General features: G+C 46.1%; 1 protein-coding gene across 2 annotated transcripts in view; it reads right to left on the bottom strand.

Moving 5' to 3' along the window:
* Rfx8 (regulatory factor X8) overlaps positions 1 to 11,687 on the bottom strand; it is a 58,549-nt gene extending 46,862 nt beyond the window's left edge. Inside the window, exons 1-4 of one of the 2 annotated variants that reach the window (XM_040729510.1) lie at positions 11,561 to 11,687; positions 8,964 to 9,087; positions 3,308 to 3,369; positions 2,293 to 2,379 (exon numbers count right to left, since the gene is read on the bottom strand). In XM_040729510.1, the coding sequence (XP_040585444.1) occupies positions 2,293 to 2,379; positions 3,308 to 3,369; positions 8,964 to 9,087; positions 11,561 to 11,625 (338 nt within the window). In that variant the 5' untranslated portion in view covers positions 11,626 to 11,687. Of the gene's footprint in view, positions 1 to 2,292; positions 2,380 to 3,307; positions 3,370 to 5,790; positions 6,053 to 8,963; positions 9,089 to 11,560 lie in introns of those variants that run through there. The other variant, XM_040729511.1, reaches the window with a different exon arrangement.
* Positions 11,688 to 24,082: the final 12,395 nt, after the last annotated feature.

Raw genomic sequence — 24,082 nt, forward strand, 5'->3', positions numbered from 1 at the left:
ACTGTGGGTAACATAAATGGAAAAATCCAGAAGCAGAGACGATTTTCAGGGAGGTTCTGAGTTGAGGTTTCCACACCCTGAGTGTGAGGTTGCCATGGGTCATCTCAATGGGACTGTCAGGAAAACAGCCAGAGAGGGTTTCCTAGGGAGTGGGCAGGGAAAGGACGGGAGATAATGAGATAGCATCACCCTTGTGGAGGGAAGGAATGGCGGAAGACCAAAGGCTCCAGGGGCTGACAGAGAAAGCCTGTACTTACTGGGAAGGGCAGAGGTTTAAAGGGCAGTTCTGGGGAAGGGGACAGCTGGAGTTCTGAGGGCAACGGAGGTTTCTGAAAGGGGTAAACTAAACTTAAGGGCTTCACTTCTAATAATTTAGAAATAAAGGAACCAGACCCTCACTCAGCCCCCTGCTCTAGCAGCCATGCCAGGCTACAGAAAAGACATGTAGGTCTCTGACACAAGGAAACTCCAGATCCTCTGGCCTCCCAGAGTCTAGGGCCAAAACTGAACACAAAGAACTCCAGATGCGGCCGGGCATTGGCGGCGCACGCCTTTAATCCCAGCACTCGGGAGGCAGAGGCAGGCAGATCTCTGTGAGTTCGAGGCCAGCCCACAGAGCGAGTTCCAGGACAACCTCCAAAACAATACAGAGAAACCCTGTCTCGAAAAACCAATAAATAAAAAAAAAAGAACTCCAGACACTCCATCTCCCCAACCTCCTAGATACTTTGTTCCTGGGAACTGTTTGGCCACAAAAGAAACTCCATGGGGGACCAAAACCTCCCCTGTAGTCTCCAGGATATAGTTCTGAAAACTACTGGTATCTATGTACAACAGGCCACCTGCAAGTAACAAGACAATGCATAGAAACCACAGAATGTTCTCTCTCAGCGCTGACCAATGAAAATAATTGGTACACAGGTATTTCATGCCAAAATATGACTTTGAAAAATGTTCCTAATTGTACCCAAATGTCAACCAATCAGAAACCAACCCACACCTACTGACATAATCCTGTAACTTTTGTCTTTAAAACCTAGCAGTAGACAGGGAACTTCACTCCCTGTGGAGGCTGCTGTGACAGCTTGTTAGACGGGGTCCCTGTCATGGGTGGATGAACAATTAAAACCTTGCTTTTGCAGTTTAGTGGGTCTGTTTTGCTGGTGGTCTCTGAGGACTTTACAACTTGGGCACAACAGTTTCCAGGAAGACTTGACCAGAAATGGCTTAGGTGACTAGGAAAATGATTAGAATGAGTTGCCTAAGGAAGTCAACCGGAAATGGGTTTTCTCTGGCCAATAGCATTGCCAAAGGCTGACAAGGTGTGTTGGCCACATGTTGTGTGTGCTTCTGCCCTCCCTAAGGACTTGAGAGGTAGAACAGCCCATCAATCAGTCAGGTACAACTAAAATTGGAATGACTTTCATAGAAACCAGTGTGAGAGAGCTGACCCCAGGGTCACGAGGATGAGAAGCCTAGCCCTCATCTACACCGGCTACAGGACACAGGAGAGCTGAGCCTGCCCCCCACACCCCACCTCCTGTGCCCCCTACAGCAATCTGGAGAGAGGACCCAGCTCTTTGCTGGGCAAAACAGTAGAGTTGGCCCTGTTGATATGAGTGAGGGGAACCAGGGCAGGAGAACTGACCCTGCTTCTCCTTGCAGGTTGCCTTGGGTGAGCCGTGGTGGAGATCTCACCTGAGTATTGACAATGAGAGAAAGCTAATGAGCTGACCAACCCAGCCACCACCCAGGCCCAGAACCAGGACTATCAGTTGGCCCACCCCAATATCCACAGAATCTCTGAACTGTTGGAGCATATGAAGGGGATGAACCTACAGATCATCCCCTTCATATGCTTCACAGATCATGACACAGGACAACAACAGGAGATCCAAGATGAGCTCCAGTGAGAGCTCATTATTGGTGCCTTAGCAGAAACCAGAGGCTTCAAGCCAGACCCGTGACTCATGGCAATGAACATTTACAAGCCAAGATGAAAAGACTAAAGGGTACTGTGTTTCTCAATGGGCCACACTGCAGCTTCCACTACAAGATTCTTCTTTTTGTTGATTTTATTTTTGTTCTGTTTCTTTGTTTTGGTTTTTCATTTAAATTTAATTTTGTTTTTGGGGGAATGTTGCAAGGGCAGAGGGTGGATTTGAGGGGACAGGGAGCTACGTAGGAACGGGAAGCATGATGTGAAATCCACAGAGACTCAATCGAAATAAACGAAGAAAAAGAAACCAGGCTTGTGTCCCGTGACCAAGGAACGCAAGGACAGACACTAACCTGTGACAGTTTTTTTTACCCAGGAGGTAGCAGTAATGGGAGTAGAAGAAAGAACTTTTCTTGATATAGATTCCATCATAATGATACCTGAAAAACAGAGGGAGCTCATTAGGGATGGCCAAGTACATGACTTGTGTACACAGTTCCTATCAGTGAGGACAGGGTAGATGTACCCACCGCACCTCCGGCCCATCGCAAGCCACAGCCCGTCATTAAACACATTTCGACAGCCTACAAAAGGCATTCTTCATTTCAAGCTTTCTCATCTAAAGAGATGTCCCGGGGCAGGCCTCCTGTCCCACTCCCGCCTTTCCGAGGACTCCGACTGCAGAAAGAAAGCCAGACTCCTTCCTCAGGGCTCTGTCTCCTCTGCGGAGTCTGTGAAATGACAGCAGTGTGCCCAGGCTAACAACAGAACCAGACTGCTTCAACTTAATTACTGCCAAGGTTAGATTTGGCAAACTCCCCACTGTCTCCAATTTCTTCATGGGCAGCCAGTCCTTCCTCTAAGCTGGCTTCTGTCCCTGCTCACTGATTTCCTGCCTTGATTTAAAACAAACAACAAATGACACTGATAATTGCCTGGCAATTATGATAAGGACACATTTGATGGCACTGGAATTTCCTGCTAAAACTGTCACCTTAGGCCCCAGCCTCCTGATTATAACTGATAGACTAATTGACCAAATACTTAGACATTTCGGTTCAAAGAGTAAGTAAAACAATTGACATTATTCTCTGTGTGTAATTATTTAAACATTTTGATAAGTGGACATGTTTCTAGGCATTTAAAGTATTTAAAGTGATTTTCATATTTTAATGAGATTTTGAAGGAAATGAATGCGGTGTTGCTGCCTGAATGACTCCAGACACAGGGACTCCGTCTGAGCCACGGCACCACTTGGTAAGAGATGTCACATACAGCTTATTCTGTGTTACACATTTTGTCATTTATTGTGATTTGCCTACATTTCATTTTCACCGTCTAACACAAAAACAATCATCACAACTTTACCTGGCACTTCCTCGAGTGCCCAGCCTCCGGGTGCCCAGGTCAGGGAAAACCAAGCGCACGAGCTGTAGGAACAAGCAGATTGAAAGATGCCATTTGAAAACTGAAGACAAATTCATTTCTATCTATACTTGCCAAAAAGTTATAAAAATTATTACAAGTGATTATAGGAAGAAGAAATGCAAATAAAATTAGGAGACCACATCAGGTAAGTAAAGTATGACACAGAGTGAAAAGTGTCATTTTAAATAAACCTCGTTGTCTGGGCTGCGGTATGTAATGTCCTGGCTTAGCTCCTAGCACCAAACCTCTAAGACAGTCGTTCTCAACCTGTGGGTCGCAACCTGCTTTTGCGGGGGTTGAACAACTTCCACAAGGGTCACCTAAGACCATCAGAAAACAGATATTTACATTAAGATTCAAGATAGTAGCAAAATTATCCTTTTGAAGTAGCAACAAAATAATTTTACAGCAACATGAGGGCCTGCATTTAAGGGTCACAGCACTGGAAAGGTTGGTAACCACTGCTCTAAAACAAAACTCTGTTTCAGAGCCTCAGCATTTGTATGCCTTCTCTGTGTTTGTAGATTAAGTCACTGGCACCTGCCGGCGTGTGTGGCCTTGCATTCTGCTCTCTTCAATGTTACATCGCTGACTGGAGTCATGCAAGTTCTCGAGAAGTTGGATTGTCCACAGCGGCATAGGTCTAGCCTGTGGGCTGCTGCCATTGTTCTACAGCTCTCCTCTTCTTCTGGGGTCATAGTTATTTCACGGTTCACCCCCTTTCTCACTCCCAAGGATTTTTAGGAAGAAAATGGCACTGAACTGTTGAAGTACCAGCTACTTGGATTCAAATTCCCATCTCTGGCTGAGTAGCCTTGATGTGCCCGTGTCCAGGGATGCTCAAGTTCCATCTATCAACAGGAATCTATCATAGTTGCCTTAGTGAGGGGCTAACTACAGGCACAATATCTGGGCTCACACCTGCTAGGAGAAATCTTGCATGTAGGGCCACCTCGGAGGCCAGAACAGGGAAAGCCACACCACTGCCAATGGTGTCTGTGCTTTCTCTGCAGAGCTGCTGGTCCAAGCTCCTGCTTGGCTTTGTACCACCTGCCTCCCTTTTGTATTATCTTCCAGGGGCAGCATTTGGGGGAAATGAGAAAGGGTTTCCTCTCATCTGAATTGTTATCTTTCTTTCATCCCTATCTGTCTGTCCATCTATCTACTTACCTATTATCCATCTATCTATCTATTGTTCGTCTGTCTACCCATCAGTCCACTATCTATCCTTGCAGTAACTCTATAACAGGACAGGGAAAAAGGGGGAAGAGAAGGATGAACAATGATGTGTGAGGCAGGGGCTTGCATCTCTGGGCACTTTGTTATAAAATGGGCATTCACTTATAAAAGTAAAAAAAAATACTGAGCTCACTCATATACAGTGAAGTAGAGATGAGGAAACAGAAGGACTTCTCACTAAGGGAGGACCCTCTCTGCTGTGAGGGTGTGGGGAAGGGTGGTCCAGACACTCAAAGCGTTTGGCCACTGCAGTTGCCACCTTGTGACAACCAAGAACTCAGATGGGTAGTACAAGAGGGGCCTCGAGGCCACTGCTCTAGGTTTTGTGACTGCCGTCCACAGTCTGCTCAGGCCAAGAACGGCCAAGCACTTTCTGTGGCCACAAGTCGGCCACGTGTGACAAAGCTGGAACTGGCGAGAGCACAAACTTTTCCTGTAGAGTTGCAGAACATAAAGAAAGCAGGCAGACACCAGTAAACTTATCTACCAAGCCAAGGGACACATAATGAAATGTGCCCAAGGCAGGTACTGAAGAACCTATCACCAAAGGGTCCAGCTGGGTCTGGAGCGATGGCTCAGTGGCTAAGAGCACCATCTGTTCTTTCAGAGGATCCTGGTTCAATTCCCAGCACCCACATGGCAGTTCACAACTGTCTGGAACTCTGGTAACAGGGTATTCCATACCCTCACACAGACATGCGTGCAGACAAAACATCAATGCCCATAAAATAAAAATAAGTAAATCGCTTTTAATAAAAGGATCCAGCTGGCTCTTAAAAGAGCCTCGCTGTCCTTCCTCTCTCCCTGCTTCCTCCCAGAAAGGTTCAGCCAACACCAGCCAGCACGGTGAGGTGAAGAGGTAGAAAACAAGCCCCCACACCTAGGTCTTTGTGGCATTCCAGAGCTGGGCACTCTGTGAGGCTGGGCATTTCAAGTGCCGAGCTGCTGCGGTTGAACCACATACGTGGCCATACCTTCCACAGTGAGGCCACAGCCAGCATTTATTTTCCCCTTCTTAACACTTTTCCATTTCCACATTGCTCACAAAGGAGATGCAATCCTTTTCCAACCAGAAAAACATTCGTCAGTGTTATTTTTGCAGAGGAAGTCGGTCTCCGGAAACTCCCCAATCCATGGAAGATATGGTTTGCAGCCAGAATGCGCATCGCACACTGCATACCCACCCGAATCATCTGTGCAGGAACTCCTTGGGAATAGACTCAGGTCCCAGGGGAGGAGGGAGGAAGTGAGGACTGGATATTCTGTTGTTTCTCTTGTAAACACGCTCTGTGCTCATATCCTTTTCCCCTTCCCTTCTCCATTTAGCCACGGCTTTGGCACACAGGATACATTCCCAACAATCAGTCCCCATTCCACTGGCCTATTCTCCAGGCAACTTGCCAACCAAACTTCATGTTAGAACCTTGGCATCTTGGGGAGTGGATTCTAAGGGAAACATTAAGACAAAGAATTCAAAATAAATGCAGAGGTCAGACTGGAGTCTCATTTCTTTCCTTTGGAATGCTCTGTAGTGTAACAGCCCACGACAAGCTCTTTTTATTTTTCTGTTTGGTGCAGAGACTGGACACACAGGGGTTCCTCGTGCTAAGCAACAACTCTACCACTGAGCTATATTCCAGACCCTAGATCTTAAGAGGAGGCGGAAGAGAGTCTTCTTCTAGAACTGAACAACTTCTAATGACACCATTCAGAGAGATGGGAAGCCATCTCTGCAATCTTAGCCAAGGAAAGATCAGGCCCTGCTGACGTCACCCATTTCCCTCTGAGAAGACTGGCAAGTGGGCGGATAAGAGGAGGCGGCTATGCCAGGCTACCCAGTACTCTGCAGCACCTTTGATGATGTTTCCTAAAATTCTGAGCGATGAAACCACAAACATTTCGGCTGTGTGATAGCAGGTGGGAATTCCCAGCTGGCTGGAAAACCTTTCTGAGTCACCTCGGAAGATGTTGTGATAAACGGACCTTAAAGGTAGTTTTCCTCTTTGGTTTTGATCTGTTTATTTACATGGGGTGTTTACAGCTTATAAAGCAGTCTTGGGAGACCTAGCTTGCTTACACATACGTGAAAAAATATTTATTTTTGTTGGTGACAAATTTAAAGTGAAATTAAGGGAATGGTAAGAAGACTAAAAGCCCCCAAAGAAAATAAAAAACAAGCGGAAAACAAACAAACCAAAGGAAAAAAGAAAACACTCCTGTGTCTGAGGACACTACAGAGGCACTGGGTGGCATCCCTGAAGCCACTTTTAGGGGGGAATATCCACAAACTGAAGTCACAATGAAATGGGTGGGCAGGAAGGTGGCCTTTTAGGAGCCAAGAGGAGGCATGATCAAGACATGGCGACAGGAGCAGTTGCTTCCTCTATTCAAGCAGCTGTCACATTGGACGATTCAATCACATGTCACAAGCACAGAAAAGTCACCAGAGTCTGGAAGCTTCAGCTGTGAGGACTGAGTTGGAAGAGTAGATCTAAATATACTTCAGGTTTGGGAGAACACACCAGCATCCTCAGGATTACTAGTGAAGGTGAGGAAGCCACCGACAGTGCGGTCCTCATGACCTCACACCTTGTGACGTTCCCACATCACTCTTCAGGTTCATGCCCAAGAGGAGATTTTTCACATGCACACCTGAACACCAGTACATGCTTGGTCACGGCAGCGACATCAGGGAACAGTCCTAGGATCCCCACAGATTGCATGAAGCACAGGAGCACACAACGATCAAGTGAGCTCTTCATATAATATGAAGTGACAAAAAGCTAGAGGTGAATCAGCTAGAGGCCAGTAATCCCCCAGGATCCATGTGTCTCTGTCTCCTCGGTGCTGGGGTTACACACACGCACCACGACATCCAGATTTTTGCCTGATTGCTGGGGATTGGAACTCAGGTCCTTATGCTTGCTCTTCAAGTACTTTTCCTTCTGAGCCATCTCCCAGATTGACAGAGTGCTTCTTCATCAGGCTCTTTGGTTTTCTTACCCAGACAAGACGATGATGCCAATGATTAATATTTTTAACCATCAGGCTATACCTTCACCAGTGTCCTTACGTATACAGAATTGGATTTATTTAGGATGTCCTTACGAAGATGGGAGAAACAGAATTGGCAGCTCTGTGACCCCCATGAGCAAACTCCTTGTCACCCTAGTCATCTAAGATCAGCCTGAGTATGCAGTGCAGGTTGTCAACTGTGCCCAGCCCCCTGATGACAGGGTAAGTGATTTTCATCAGCTTGTGTTCTGCCGTTGGAACCACAAATCCTGCCATGGGCTGTGAATGTCCAGAGGAATAGCACCTCCCTTCCCTTTGCAGAAATGTGCTGTTCTTCACTTAGCGTCAGGTCTTAGCCCAGAGACGTCTCACTGCTCTCCACATGAAGTTCACAGCCATGGTAAGGTGCTTAGAAGGCTCCTTTGTACTGAGCATCCCTCAGACCAGTTGACTGCCAATGTCTCCATGCTCAAGGGTTTTGGTGGAATCAACAAGTGGAGAGAACTCTGTGCCTGCTTCAGGAGGCCAGATCTGCAAGCCATGCATTATGGTCAGCTGTGGGACCCTTCGCTTTAATGGCTCCAGGTTTATTTTGCTAACAATGAAATAGCATCAAGGATCTCTGCCTAGGCCTGGCAGCCCGAACAACTAGGATGCAGTGAGGCCTGGACTTGTTCTCTGTCAACCCAGCATCTAAAGCAGGGTCTACCATTAAGTAGTTGCTCAGAAGAGTTGTTAAATGAGGAGATTCTTGGATTGTCATTTTGTTGTGTAGTAAGTGTTCTCAGATGAAGTTCATGGATATGAGTACCAACTTCCAAAGTCAATGAGTTCTCTAAATCCACCTCAAGTGCAGGAAGCATCAATTGTTGGGTACCAGCATGACTCGGAACTGTGTTCTGAGAGCTTTGGCACTTCTACTCAGGAGTAAGTACCTAGCAAACCAAGCTCTTTCGCAAATGTTGGGGTTGCCACGAAAAGAGCACATCAACTTTCCCCCAGACCACTGTAAAGTGTGGAGATGGAAAGCTGATTTTCAACACAAAGGAAGGCTATTGACTGGTGGCTCCCGAGAGCAAAGCCTACCAGATCTCCAGAGACCCCACTGAACCCAAATGCACGTTAGACTTTCCTCAGAGGCAGTCAGTAGCGGTTTACACATATGGGGTTCCATAAGGCTTTACCATCATTAACACTGTACCTATCTCAGTCTGTGTTTGAACAGTGACATAGCCTAACAACATTTCTCAGAAGGTATCCTCACACTTAAGCCACCCTGGGGCTGTAACTTACAAAACAAAACACCACAGTGAATACAGCTCTGTTAAACCCCCACACTTACCTTCCCGAATGTTGCTGGGTTAACCTGGTTCTGAGCACTCTGCCCACAGGTCTCCACGTAAATCTCATACATGAGACATCGAGGCACACTGAACCCTTCACAGACACAGAAATTGTCAACTAGCCTGCAGAGGGGAGGGAGGGGGAGACCAGAAATGGGAAATTGGCACCTATTTTTCTGAAGTAGTATTTTTCTGACAGAACCAATGACCAGGCACATACGTGGGTCCAGTCACATGACCTCTGTCTAGGTTACCGAATGGAGCAGAAGCTCACAGGCAGCATAGGGAAGATCTCTTTTGTCCTCAGGTCAGTGTTAGGAATACAGACTATGGGTTTTCAGTTGTCTACACTGTAAGGCTTGGGGTTTTATTGGAGAGGAAGTTGCATGCTAAAAAGAGGTAGATACTCTTTGATGAATCTTTACAGAGGCTGTAGCCAAGATTGAAGTAACTACAGGATACAGACTTACTAATCTGGTAAAGCAAAATAATACCACAGTGTACACTCAAGGAGTCAAGGCAGGCGGGAGGGTGTGGACATTAATTGGTCCCAGAGGCCCACTGGCTAACAGCCTGGCCACTACCTTACGGTGCTATGGGGGGGGGTGTGATAGAACTGTCATAAGGAAGTTAAGTCACTGGGGAGGCGCCTTTGAAGGAGATACTGGGACCTGGGGTGGTGTCCATCCCCCAACTCTGCTTTATGACTGCAATTAGCAGCATTGCTCCCCAGGCACTCTCCATGACATTTTGTCCTGCCACAGACACACAAAAAAACAACGGGACCAGTTGACCCTGGACTGAAAGCTCTGGAGCAGCCATTAGTCAGAGTAAGCCATTTTTTTTATTTACTTGATTTTTTCAGGGACTGCCATTTTTATCTCTCTCATCATAGTGCCAAATAGAAGAAGCAAGAAAGACATAGACATCGTAGGTGTTAGCCGACTGCCTCCAGGGAGTGCAACCCCAAGGAGTAACTGCTGGGTTAAGCCTGACCTCTACTGCAAGGGGCTCTGGGGAAAGGATGTGCCACCAAAATGTCCTGTGTTTTACCTGAGGTTGGATGCCGAGGCCCAAGCCAGCCAGGGTCTGTAGCCACAGCACTGTGTCCATTCTTGTGTTCCCCGGTTTGACTGTGTCCCTTCCTGTCTCAGAAATGGTAACCTCTTCCTTCCATTCCCATAGACTAGCCAGCATCCCAACTTCTCTCTTGGGGATAACTTACCATGTGCAGGTGACAATGACGCTGTTGTCCCAGATAGGACCCCACTTGACTGATAGATCATTGTTATCCTACCTAACAGATCACTGATTGGAAGGCATGGGTGAAGTAATGCAGAAACATGGCCCTTCTTCAATGTGACCACGGTTGAGGCCTTTTCCTGCTCTCTCCTGAGCTGCCTGCCAGGTCTCCTGCGCTTGGCTGTTGCTCTCTCTGTAGATCTATATACATATCTATATCCCTTTGGGGAGCCTGGTCTCTTCCATTCCAAGGCTATCTATATCAGAAGCTGGAGCAGTATTTTGAATGCCAGTGTAGGTGAACTGACGTCTTCCAGTCCTCTCTCCCAGCCCGGAAGGACACATTGGCAGAGGCCTACCTACTTAGGAATTCTGGGCATGGGACTTGATTTGCTTCTAAAATACACCATCATGAAGACATCAGTTATCTCTGGGAGAGATAACATGTGGTCCCAAGCCACAAGCTACCTAAGGAGGATGCCCAAGTATTTTAAATTTTATAATCATTCTTTCTAATGTACATAGCAAAATTCAAAACACCAGAAACGCAGTGGTGAGCTGAAATAGTTAACTAAGGTACCAAGCTTACGCTTTCTGCTCAGAAGGCATGCAGTGGGGTCTGGTTATATGCTGCTGTTGTTTTTTTTTTTATTCATGCTGAGAAGGATTATACTTTTGGGGGGGAGAAAGTAGTAACTATAACTGTAAACATACTCTTCATTTTTTTTCTATTTATTACTCAGATGACTGTTAAAAAGAGTTTTCCCTGAGAAACATTTCTAAAGCTTACAAAAATAAAAATGTAGGTTGATATTAATAATATTAGTCACTTTGTAAAGCCACGGCCTAAGGACTGGCTTCAATTATTTTCCTATTCATAAAGAGCCACAAACTCTTGAGTTTAGTCCCACGGACTGGGGGTATAGTTTTTTTTCTTTCTGTATTTAAATAACCAAGAAGTGAATTCACAAATAATATGGAATGCATTGTTGAAACTAAAAGTTGTTTTAAGTTAGGCACATCCACTCTAGAACTCCCACCAGGAGAGAGAGAGAAAAAAAAAAAAAAAAAAAACGTTTCCTCCCCTGGCCAACGCCTGCCTGCGTTCCAGGTCTCCTACCAACAGGCCTAGGTCGGGGGCAAGCTGGATTGCTTCCCACGGGAAGTGTGACCCACGGGGACAGCCAAATGAAAAACCGGAGCCCAGTGCGGATGCCGACCGCGTGTGTGTGAGAACCGGCGTCTTCAGCCCTGACCTCCCGCTCTCGACTTAGGAGTCCTCCTCCTCTCCTTTGGCCTGGGCTTCATGCCCCGCCGGCAGTGACCCTCCCTGTGCCGTGTTCCCGCCGCTCACCATTGGATGATGCCTCGGTGCAGGCCGCGGCCACCCGCAGGGGAGGCCGGCACCGCCTCCGCCATGGCTCGGGCCGGCAGCAGCCGGGCAGAGAGCGGGCGGGCGGGCGGCACCCGTCTCTTGGCTGTGTTTACTTTAGAGCTGGAGCACGTGGGAGGACGCGCGGGGAGCCCTGTGGCATCCATGGAGGAGGATGCTGGGCCCATGCCCTGCACCCAGAGGTACGAGTTAGGGTCGCCCACCCCCTGGGTCGAAGGCCTGAAAGACCCCTACCTAGCCCTTGCCAGCTTTGGACCAACGGATCAAGTCAGGAAACAAGAAAGAAAAGCCAAGGCACGTGCTTCAAACCAGGTCACTCGTTGTGTTTAATCATCAAGGGTCTTCCACTGGACTCCACTTGGAAATTATTTGGTTATTTTGGCACGTTTGAAAAATACTAAAGTCCAAGCAAGGCCTCCTTCCCTAAAGGTGTTTAGTAACACTGGCCCCATGGGGGTGGGACAAGGGGGAGGGGAGTTGACCTGGAAAAAGCCACTCTCTGGATGTGGCTGTGTTCTAGTGAAAAGCTGAAAACAGCCTGGCCTGGGGGTTTAGAATCCCGGGGAGGGGGACCCTAGGTGAGGCCAGTGTGCAGTTTCAGGCTGCCGGCGGCTGCTGTCTAGGCTGTGGTATTCAATGATGCTCCACAGGCATGCGGTGCCGAACAGCAAGAGCCCAACACTGGCTGCCCATTGCCATCTCCTAAGGATGTCTCAATCTAGATGAAAAAGCGATTTGACAATCATCATAACACAATATCAAAAGCTCTACTGAAGAACAAATGGAGGACATCAACAGGTCATTCTCCAGAGAAGACACACAAGTGTCTACTAAACACCCGAAGGGATGCTCGACATTATATATTAAGGAGATGCAAGCCCAGGCCGTGCCCACTGGAATGACTTTTAAGAATAGAAAACAAATGCTGATGAAGCTGTAGAGAAGTTGGGACCCTTGTTTCCTGCTTTTGGGGATGTAAAACTGAGCAGTTGCTATGGAAACCGTATGGCCAGTCCTCTCACCATGGATTTATCAAATGGGCCAGCAGTGTCCAATTCTAGATGCCCACTGAGTAAGCACTGAAGGAGGTACAGCCGAATCCACAGCATCCATGGGGAAGCCATCTGAGTGTCCATGGACAGACACATAGGTTAAGAAAATGTGGTATATCTAAACCATGGGCTAGTATTCATTCTTTAAAAGTAACTAAATTCTGACCCATGCTACAATGTGGACAGATTTTAAAACAGTTACACTAATTGAGGAAAACCCCAAAGGTTGTTCTTATTTATATGAGGTGTGCCTGGTAATCAAACTCGTAGAGACAGAAAAATAGATGGTAGTTACCTAGGGAATTCATGCCTATCAGTGTAGAGTTTCAGTCTAGCATGATGAAAAAACTCTAGAGATAGGTAGATGATCGTTATACAACAATGTGAATGTACTTAATATTACTGAGTTGTGTAATAAAATGGGTAAAATGTGATATATACTTATACATACTTTGAAACAATCTTCCCCCAAACACGCCTATTTGAAAGCCACTTCTGAAAGCAGGGCAGAAATTCATTAAGCACATGAAAGTGCCAACTGCCTCCCACATTTGGGCACAATGTTGGGTAGTGGCAGCCTCCCTTCCATGGGAACACCATCATCACCAAGACAGTTCCAAAGCAGCAATTACAGAACACCCAAGGAGGACCCTTCATCCTGAGGTGTGACTAGGTGGTTGGAGCTGATACAAGATGGCATCTGGACCTTCTTGGGGATACTGCAATACACTGGGGTGAATTCAGCCTTGTCTCGAAGCAGGGAGAATCTATCTATAGGGCTGGATGGGTGAGGAGGGAGTTGGAATAACCCAGTCAACAAGTGATACCACTGCCAGTTTATCTCCTTAGCTCAGTTTCTTTGTTTAGGAAAGGGTGATTTAAAAAGCCATCCATCCTTGGGACAAGTGGCCTTGCATTATGTTCTTGGAGTCAGGGGCTGAGAGGGATACTATACTCTTCCCGCCTCTGCAGAGCATCCCTCACAGCAGGGAAGGCCAGGCATATGTGTAGGTAAGAAGCAGGCTGGAATGCTAGTCTCAAGCTCATCTAGGAGAAGCAGCTGAGTGGGGGAAGGGGAGTCATTGAAGAATTAGCCACAAAAAAAAAAGAACCAAACAAACAAAAAGGAAAAAACACACATACACAGTCATCTTCCTCTAGTTGATTCTCCAAGTGCTGGTAGGTCCTTTGTCGCCTCAACAGGAGCACATGTTTCTCTGAAGTGCTTTGTCCAAGGCCTTCGATGCTGGGCTTTCTGCAGTGAGACAGGTGGCTTCTGCTCACGGGTTCAGGGAAACAGGGCATGGCTTCCTTACCATCTGTCTTAGAGTCCTATTGCTGTGAAGAGACACCATGACCACAGCAACACCTATAAAGGAAAACATTTAGTTGGGGCTGGCTTACTGTTTTCAGAGGTTTAGTCCATTATCACCATGGTGGGAAGCATTGTGGCATGGAAGGGATCAGTAGGTAGCAGGAAGTGAACTGGCTTGAACTTCTGAGACCTCAAAACCCACCCACCAGTGACACACTTCCTCCAATAAGGCCACACCTACTCCAACAAGGCCACACCTCCTAATAGTGCCACTCCCCTTTGGACCAAGTATTCAAACACACGAGTCTATGGAGACCGTTTCTACTCAAACCCCCACACCATCCTGCATGCTGCCTCATCAGCTCAGTTCCTTTCCACTCGGGCAATGTCTGTCCCCAGAGCCGAGATAGAACCGAGGCAAGTGTGTTGTTCTTTTGTTTAAGTTTCTGGCGAGCAATGGAACACAAACCAAGAGATTTATTAACCATAGAGTTTATTAAAGCGGGTGGAGAGGAGGGGCGAAGAGAGAGAGAGAGACCCTAAGGGGGAGGGCAAAAGGAGATCAAGAGAGCATAAGTGGGCAGAGTTACTTTAAAGGGGCACTGCCTGAGCGCATTCTGCCAGGTGACAGGGACAGGCCGACATAATGCCTGAGTCCTTACAAAGTATCTGTTTGTCATTCCAGGTCTTGTTACCCCCCACTTTGACTCTGTAATATTTGCATGTTCAGCGAGCACCAGTAAGTTCCTGGCGTGAGGTTGGACTTTGGAAATACAAGTGACACCATGACCCTTGGGTTGACTACTGGTCTGTTAGTTGTTACTTTCTGTGATAGATGCTACTAAATGCAAACATTACCTCATTTTAGCCCAAAGCTATTGAGGCCTATTGATTAGAGGACTCTAGAAATGAGGCCACAGGGTCGATTTCACACCTTCTACACCCTAAGGGCCTATTAATTTCAGATGCCACCTGTGTCCTTCTGTGATCAAGCATGTTACAGATTCAAACTTTGGTTAGCTACATGCTAATACAGTGACTTTCTTAGAAGGTTTATCCTCAGTCCATGCCTTCTTGATGAATTAAATGTACTAAAGGACACTTATCTTTGCATACCACGTTTTAGCAGCAGAATATTTATGGCTTTTATTAGAGTCAAACACATAGCTACCTAAGCGCTACGTAAAAGTAGGTCTACAAACCATGTTCATTTCAAAGGATGGTTCACAGCAGCTGACATAATGAAAACTTTGTCTTGCAGCCGACGGGGACAGCCTGACCCATGCCTATAACTCATACTAGAGAAGCCCCATCTCTGACTCTAGCCCAGCATCTTCACCCTACTGTGAAAATAAATCCGAATGTTTCCATCCCAGGGTGCTTCAGTTCCATAAGCCGCATCTTAATGCACACAATGCCTTTCCTCCTCCTACCGAGAATGCTTCTCTTACAGCTAAACCGGCTTCTTTTTCCTCCTTCAGGCTAATTTGTTTCTAGATTATCCAATTAGTCTCAATTCACCTTCTAAGAGGGCACCAGCTGTGCTTTATCTTTGCACAAAGCCACCTCCGATGATCCTGGGTGCTTAATTTTGTTCAATTCTTGCAATTATTCACGTTCTGTGGATGGACCCAGGTGTCTCCAGGCAATGATAGGTTTTTAAATAAGGCTAATGGGTACGTGGAATGCAGTGGGCCAGAAATTCACAAGGAAGCAGGCGGCCGCACAAAGGGGCCATTGCGGAGAACGGCCAACTTTCACTGTCCACCTGGGTGTACAAGACACTGTTTAAACCAGCAGGCTGCAAACTCTCAAATTAGATTGAAGAAAAACATTCCCATTGGAGAGAGTCAAAATCACTCCTGCATGTTACAGTTTCATTGATCTGCATTTACCTCTTGAGTAGCTGGGTGTTGTTCTAATTGGAAGCAATAGGAATACTGAAAATCCAACAATATCCCCTCCTCCCCATGGGGGGGGAGTCTCACTAGGTAGCCCAGGCTAGCCTGGAACTCCTGGGCTCAAGTGATCTCTTTGCCTCAGTCCCCTAAGTAGCTAGGAGTATTCAGGTAGACATAACAGGATGACTGCTGTTCTTAATCTGGGGCATCATAGAGACACCCATTTGCCATAGAGGTCTCTCTTCCTTCTCCAGTTCCCGTAGGCCTTATGGAAAGCTGGCTAAGTGTGGTGTAGCAAACAACATTATCTGTGGAGGAACTCTGAGAATGTGCCAAATGAGAAGAAACTGCCCTCATTTGTCACAGAATACAGAGCACATTACGACTCGGAGCGTAACGTATTTGAACTCTGGTACACTGGAAGAGGACTACTCTGGAAGGCTGATAGAAAATCAGGCAAAATGAAAATGGGAGGCAGTTTCCTTTGCCTCACAGGACTGGCAGGATCTTACATGTTGGTGCATAAGAACTATCAAATAAAGGTGGCAATTAGGTACCGTTTCAATGGTAACTGCCCACAAAAGCACGCCTTTGCCTACTTTGTTAAGTAACTTTTAAAAGAATGGGTGAAAAACACTAAATCTCTACTTTAGACGTGTGTAAATATTATTTTATAGGGCTTTAGGGGCGTAGAGATTATTTTGTAAAGTGGGTTTTGAGTGATAGCACTAGGCATGACTCATCTTCCCTTACACGCTGACAGCTCTTCAGTATGAACACAGACAAACAGCTGCTTGCTCCCATCATTTTGCATAGACTCATTCCCCCATTCTGACCCTACCGTGAAATGAATTTTACTGAAGCATCTTCAAACCGCACATGTGTTTGAGATAGCTTCCTGTGGGTCATGTGATGCTCCTGCTAATTACCCACTGGGATTCCCCAGTGGAAGCCGGAAGGAACCATTATTTACAAGGGCATCTGCTTGAGCTTTGCAGAGAACAAAGGTAAACACATCCCAGTGGATGTCTGCAGATGGTAACAATAAGGCAGGCTTTAGAAGCCTGCCTTCATAAACACTACCAATGGTAAGACCCCCGCAAAGTCCAAGATGTAAACGTAGGTTGAATCTCTTAACTGAATGGTGGGACCAGGAGAATTTATGATTTCAGATTTATTTACTATGTATTATTATTATTATTATTTTATCATACCTTGAGGACAGAGGTCTAGTCCAAGCACAACATTTATTCATATTTCAAACACACCATAGACAGTCTGGGGTTGATTGTAAGTGGTTATACCTGGGTATGTAAAAGGCCTCCTACCACTGCTCGGAAAGTTTTGGCTGTGGTGCCTTTCAGATTTCTGGTATTTGGATTAGGTGTGCTAAGCTCGTATGGTCAAGGTCATCTTTAAAATGCAGTTTTCACACCTTGCAGTTGTGCCAGGCTCCTAAGAAGGTGTGCAGAGCCTTTGCCATGGGCGTGCAGCGAGACCTCTCCACCTGCCTCCACTCTGCCCGGCCACGCAGCATGAGCATAGGAAGCTATCTGGGAGACCGGAACAGGCCCAAGAGTTCTCTGGCTCCATGTAGCCCAACTGTCCCTTCTGACGTGAATCTCTGTCTCGGTCGACAGACTTCCATTCCACCTGAGCTAGTTTGAGCAAGTGTGCTTTCCTTTTCAGATGGACGAACTTCTAATAGCTGTCATTTGTCTACTAAAGGGAGGACATTTGCCTTTCAAAGCATCACACCTGCTGTAGTTTGCCTCTTCCAAACCCGATGTTGAAACTTAGTGTTTGGGATGCGGGTATTGAGAAATGAGGCTTTGGGGCATGATTATATCACCCTCATGAACGTTGGTGTCGTAAGAGTGACTCGCTTTGCCCTTTATGCACCTCCAGTCTTCTTACCCTGCTGTGACACACAGACACAGTCTTCAATATCTCATCTTGGGGGCTGGAGAGATGCTCAGTGGTTGGGAGCACTGGATACTCTTCCACAGGTCCTGAGTTCAATTCCCAGAACCCACATGATGGCTCACAATCACCTGTAATGGGATCAGATGCCCACATCTAGCATGCAGGGATACATGCAGATGGAGTACTCATACCTAAAAAAACAATACATAAGTAAATAAAATTTAAGAAAATATCCCTGTCTTGGAAGCAAAGCCAGTGCTCTCACCAGATTCAAATATCCTGATCCCTTGGCCTTGGATTCCTCATCCTCTAGAACTGTGAAAAATACATTTGTATTGTTTATAAGCTACACACAGAGACCGGTACTTTGTTGCAGTAACAGAGACAGGTTAAGACCGGGTCTGCCTCTTGCTTCTCCCTCCCTTATTCCCCTCTGCTTCTACCCTCAACTTGCCACATCTAGAGAAGAAGTCCTGGTATAGCATCTCTGGCTTTGGCTGTAGAAACACTCTAGTCCTTGGGGTGCTAGGTGTGCGTGACAAGCAAGGTTAAAGTTGCATTATTTAGCCCCGTTTTACATTGCCACTGTGGGATCTCGAGCCCCTTTTGTAGATCCTTGGTCCTCTGGGTAAAAGAACCTAAAACAGACACAGAAGGGAGCTGGGGGACAGAGAGACAAAACAACAGGGCAGGCAACCTTGGAATGCTCACAGGAGGAGGAAGACAGAAGGAAAGGGACCGGAAGGGGAAGTGGCCCCTGTGTTAGCAGTCATGAGATTCCAGCTCAGCAATGGGGCTTTCGGAGTAGCTGCATCGAGGGAGGAAGGCTATGGGGTCCATACATGCACATGCCATTACGGTGGCTCTTTTTTTCCTTTGCCTTATCTGGCCCCTGAATTACCACGGTGTATTGTATTGTCTGGTACTATACTGCACACCCTACCATACAGTCCTGTATCACCCCATGCATCCCACGTCACATTACACTGTATCGTATCACACTGTGCCGTGCTACATCATAATTGCCGAAACAGGATCACATCACACCTCGTGTCGTCGTATATCCCGTTTCTTTGCACATTTCTTCTTTATGTTGCAAAACAAGATGCCCTCTTTCCCAGGGGAAGGGGCTTGTCTCAAAGGCGCCAGCCTCAATGGGAGGCACGTGTTTACATCAGTAGAGGGTGCTACTGGCCACGGTGCCTTTTGTAAAGGGTATCCGTAGCATTTTCCCTCTTACTTGTGGCTGGGGGTGCACACACTGATACTCATTTGTCCTGAGTTGGTTAGGAAGCAGACGGCTGCAGAGGGTTCTCTCTTCCTGCCTCAAATTCTGGGTCACCATTAGACAAAAACACATCCTCTGGCTTTCTTCTCAGCCAGCATGGGAACCCATGTTTCAGGGTATTGACACACACTCGGAAGCCTGAACACACTTAGCACAAAGGACTTCCTTGTCTCTGGACTTTTGCTTTATTTCATTTCATTAATTAAGAGTAAGATAACGACATGTGAAGGATGCTTGTTTCTAACTTAAATAAAAAAAAAGGAAGGAAAAAAAAAAGAGTAAGATAACAACTTTGCCGTGAGTCTGACCATACCGGCTCAGGGAATAGGCTGTATCACAGAGTGTGGGATTAAAGACTTTTTTACTCCTTCACCCAGCATGCAACTGACCAGTCCAGCCAAGGCCTCACCCCCGCCGCCTCCTCACTCTCTAGGCAGGCTTTCCTGGTGGTTCCTCCAGAACCCTGGGAGGCTGGAGTTCTCCATGCCCTCTCTCGTCATCCCCATTACTCTACCCATTCCATCTCATCATCCTAGGGGTGGGTGGTGAGGATCAGAACGAAAATAGCGTGAATGCCGAATGGAGTGCTCTGTGATATGACTGTCATTGCCACCCTGTCACAGTCACTCAAGATGCTCATCTAACGCTATGGCTAGGATGCAGATCTACCACAAAGCTCACGCTTAGCCTGACGACTTGCTTCCATCCTTAATGCCACAACAAACAGACACTCACAAAATATTTTTCATGCCCACCGACCTATGGAACAGGCATTTTACACATTTTACTTTTTGGACAGGCTCTCACTATGTAGCCCCAGGTTGGCCTCAAATTCAAGGTCTGTCCTCCCACCCTAACCTGTCAGTGATAGGACTGTAGGCATGCACTCCCATGCCTGGGTTCCTGGGCTTGGATGTTTCTATTGTTTTTTAAATGGGAGGGATTCTGGTGAATGTAAGCAGTTTACTCAAGATGTATCATTTCATCATTTCAATTTATGTTGTAACTAAATCCGAGCCACCACTCACATTTGTAACCTTTGGACCTTCAGTTTACCAAAAAATAAAAACAATCAATGACATGATCAGCTATTGCTTCTTCATCTTCTTCTGGGTCCCTGAGGCTTAGAACCTGCAGGTCCTTGAGGAGTGACACATTTGCATGCTCTGGCCTTTGCATAAACTGCCCTTTCTACCCTGCATGGCTTCTCTTTCTCCTAGTTTACTGGTGCCCACAGTTCTCACCTAATCACTCTTTGTGCTGAAAGCCTTCAAAGATGCCCCAACCTATCCAACCCTGCTCAGGGTGTCAATCATTGCACAGGTAGGTCTCTGACACACGCCTTGTGCTTCACTGTCCTGCTTACCAGTGACAAGGATGAGCCCAGTACTGCATGTGCCAAGGTAGTAATTATTGCATGACCGAAGAAAAGAGAACCGTCTCCCACATAGAAGTGGTAGTAATGGAAGCTGTGTTTCTTCAAGGCGCTGTTTTGTTGGTGTGTGTGTGTGTGTGTGTGTGTGTGTGTGTGCTTTTTGCTGTAACACCATGGTGTGTTTCTCAGGGTGAGGGTCGTACTTTTGTTTGGAGCCACCAAGAGCTGACACTTGTCACTTGAACTTCCTGAGTTTGTTGGCTCTGCCAGGCAAACAGAGGCCTCTGCATTTGATTTCCTCTGTAAGGAAGAAAAACAAAACAAAACAAAAGTCTCCATTTATCATGGGACTCACCACAGGAAAGCTTGCACAATGGCTCTCAAGCTCCCTTGCTTTGGAAAGCTGTCTCAGCCGGCTGAGGAAGAGAGTTCCTCAAATCCAACAAAGGTTGCTTGTCTTCCTGGAGAAAGTCTCGGTGCCAGGAGACATTCACAGTGCAGCGGATGGCTCAGGGGCTCTAGGGACCTGCAAGCCAGTCAGGGAAGGAAGGCTTTGGGTCCCCTGGAGAACAGAACCATTTTACTGGGGTCACTGGGCAATGACAGCTATGAATTACAACTTCTCTGGATAATACAGGTTTGAAAACACTGTGAGGTCATCAGATGTTTAGGAGGAAGCCAGAAGTCCCCAGGGACTCCAGAGTCAGTGAGATAAACATCTGCCCCCTCTTGCTTTGCCCTTCCCCATCTCCCCTTACCCCTCCCTCTTCTATAGTCAGTAAGGAGTGCCTGTTATGATCACACCCATAGTCCCCACCCATTGGCCCATCTGATGTCTGCCTGTTTTAGTTAACCATAGTGATTTCATAACAAAACTTTAAGAACCTTCCTCTATTTTCCTACCTCCTTTTGGATTAACTTAATATTTTTATCACTTCATTTGAAAAAAAAACCCTTGAGTTGACTGGCAATAATAACCTGTTTCTCTGCTATTAATAATTATTAGAGAAACTACAGCGTAAACTGTTATGTCTAAATCAGTACAGCAGCCTCGCCCAGGCAGAACAATAGTATTCTTTACTGAAAGTCAATAAAAACTAACATATGAGATGTTTTTTAAAAATATATTGAAGATCACAGAACTGACATGAGAGTAAGGATCTACCAAACCAAATTTCTAAGTGGGTGAGTGGAATCCTAACACTGTGGGAAAGGTGAGGGCTTTTAAAACCTCAAAATCAGGCCCCAGTGGCACACCTCCTCCAACAAGGCCACACCTCCTAATCCTTCTCAAACACATCCACAAACTGGGGACCAAGATTCAAATATGTGAGCTTTTGGGGACATTCTCATTCACACCATCACAAGCAGTCTTTAAAAACAAGCTTCACATAGCATGAACTATCAACACTGCCCTTTCGCTGTCTGCCACGGGAAGACACAACGCTTCATCAGTCCAAGGGTGCAGCCATATCTTGGAAATAGAAAGCAGCCCTCACTAGACAACTCAGCTTGTCAGTATCTTAATTTTGGATTTCCAAAGCTTTGAGGGAATACACTTCTATTCTTTTATAACCAGTCTCAGGTAGTTTATCAAAGCAACGCAAAGTGAATTTAATACCCAACAACCTCTGCCTGTTGTCTTAGTGGTATTTCCTGTTGTATTAGTTCTTGAATCTTCTTAATTATTTTTTGTTCTCCATGTTGCAGTTAGACTGGTCTGGCCACTCACCTGCTGCCGGCCACTTTACAATTGTATTTACTCATCACATCTAAAGATTAGAAAGATAAAGATTTTTATGTCTCCAGAACTCAGGAGTAGTGTTTAACATTTTTTAGATCTCAATGAATATTAGTTTATCAGTGTATTCCTGGAGTGGGTTAATTCCTCCTGATGTGTCAGGGAAAAAAATTTCAGAATACTTGTTAAGGTCAAAGTCAAGTTTGTAAAATGCAGCAAGAGTAGATTTAGGGGCATGGTCAGGGCCAGATAAGACAATAGCTGTCCAAAATAGCAACACAGGGCAAAAGGAGCAAACCCCCAGCAAACAGACAGGAAGCAGGCACAGGCTGCGAAATAAAAAGGTAGGTTATCATTGCTTATCCTTCAAAGAGCAATAAGCAGGTGCTGTTAGGAGTGTGTGTGTGTGTGTGTGTGTGTGTGTGTGTGTGTGTGTGTTATACATCTTCATGGAATCAATTCTCTCCTTTCTCTTCATGTGTGTGGATTTTGGAGATTAAACTCAGCTTCCCCAGGCTTATGTTTTCAACTTTCTTACCCACTGAGCTAGCTATCTTGCTGGCTATAACGAATGGAGTTTTGTTAATTGTTTTGTCTTTTAAAAATGTTGTGTGCTCAGGGGTCTGGAGATAGAATGCTCACTGGTTAGGAGCTCTTACCACTCTTGACAAGCATCTGAGTTCATTTCCCAGAATCCACATTGAGGCTCACAACTGGCCTGCAGTTGTACACCTAAGTACATACCAACCTCTATATACACATAACTTAAAATAAAACAAATCTGCCAGTGGTATGGTGGTGCATGCCTTTAACCCCAGCACTTGGGAGGCAGAGACAGGTGGATCTCTGTGAGTTCCAGGACAACCTGGTCTACATACTGAGTTCCAGGACAGCCATGACTACATAGAGGAAAATAAATAATAAAATGAATCTTTTAAAAATTCTATATGATCATTATTACTTATGAGATAAATAATACCATTGAGGAAAATGCTTCTTGAGTCCAGGCTACACAGCATCCTTCTGGTGGCCCTCATTAGATGTTGGCTGCTGTTGTGACCTAACAGACCGTGACCATCAGGCTGGGTCCAGGGTAGGCAGTAGGTGACTGTGAATGGAATTCTGAACCATGAATTCATGTCGTTCCCTTGCTCAACTGTGATAAGATGTGCTGCACCCGCCCCAGAGAGCACAGAGCTCACACCTTCCAAACACAGACACATTTAAAACCATGTACTATTCATTCCCTCTTGGGTAATTTTTCTGCTTCTGTCCCAGGACCTGCCCAGTGGGGTTTCTATTGTCCAACTGACTCCCCTTTCCTGTATCTCTTTCCAATGCAGCTTGAACTCAGCCTCTGAGTCAGTGCCTGCCAGTTATGAATTAATTACCTTAATTAATAACTTCATTCAAATCTATTTAATTATTACATAATTATTGCAGATGCCCTGATGCCATTCATTTTCTGCGTTGGGCTAAGAGCTTCCGGTATTGTCTCTTACTGCCTCGAAGAAGCAAGTCCTACTTTCCATCCCATCCAAGTGCTAACCAGCCTGACACTGCTCAGCTTCAGAAACGATCAGGCTGTGCCTACGATCAGATCGTAGACTAACCTGTGTTTTTCTAACTCAATTATTTCTAAATGAAAGGGGCTACCTTCCTTCTTACTGGGGACATGGGGTCTTCTGTCAATTTGGGAAGTGTGAGAAATGTACCCTGTCTTAGTGAATAGCTATTTTATCCGTACCCATAAGGGAGGCCTTGTGAGTGAAACATCGGGTTGTAGCGGGTGAGATGATTTGTCCTGGATGAATTGCAGAGGGCTCCAGTCAGATTTTATGTCTTCTGATGTCACTGAGCCATTCTGATACACAGCACTCCATGT

Source organism: Mesocricetus auratus, unplaced genomic scaffold (genome assembly GCF_017639785.1).
Source record: "Mesocricetus auratus isolate SY011 unplaced genomic scaffold, BCM_Maur_2.0 Super-Scaffold_100021, whole genome shotgun sequence".
Lineage (NCBI taxonomy): Eukaryota > Metazoa > Chordata > Mammalia > Rodentia > Cricetidae > Mesocricetus > Mesocricetus auratus.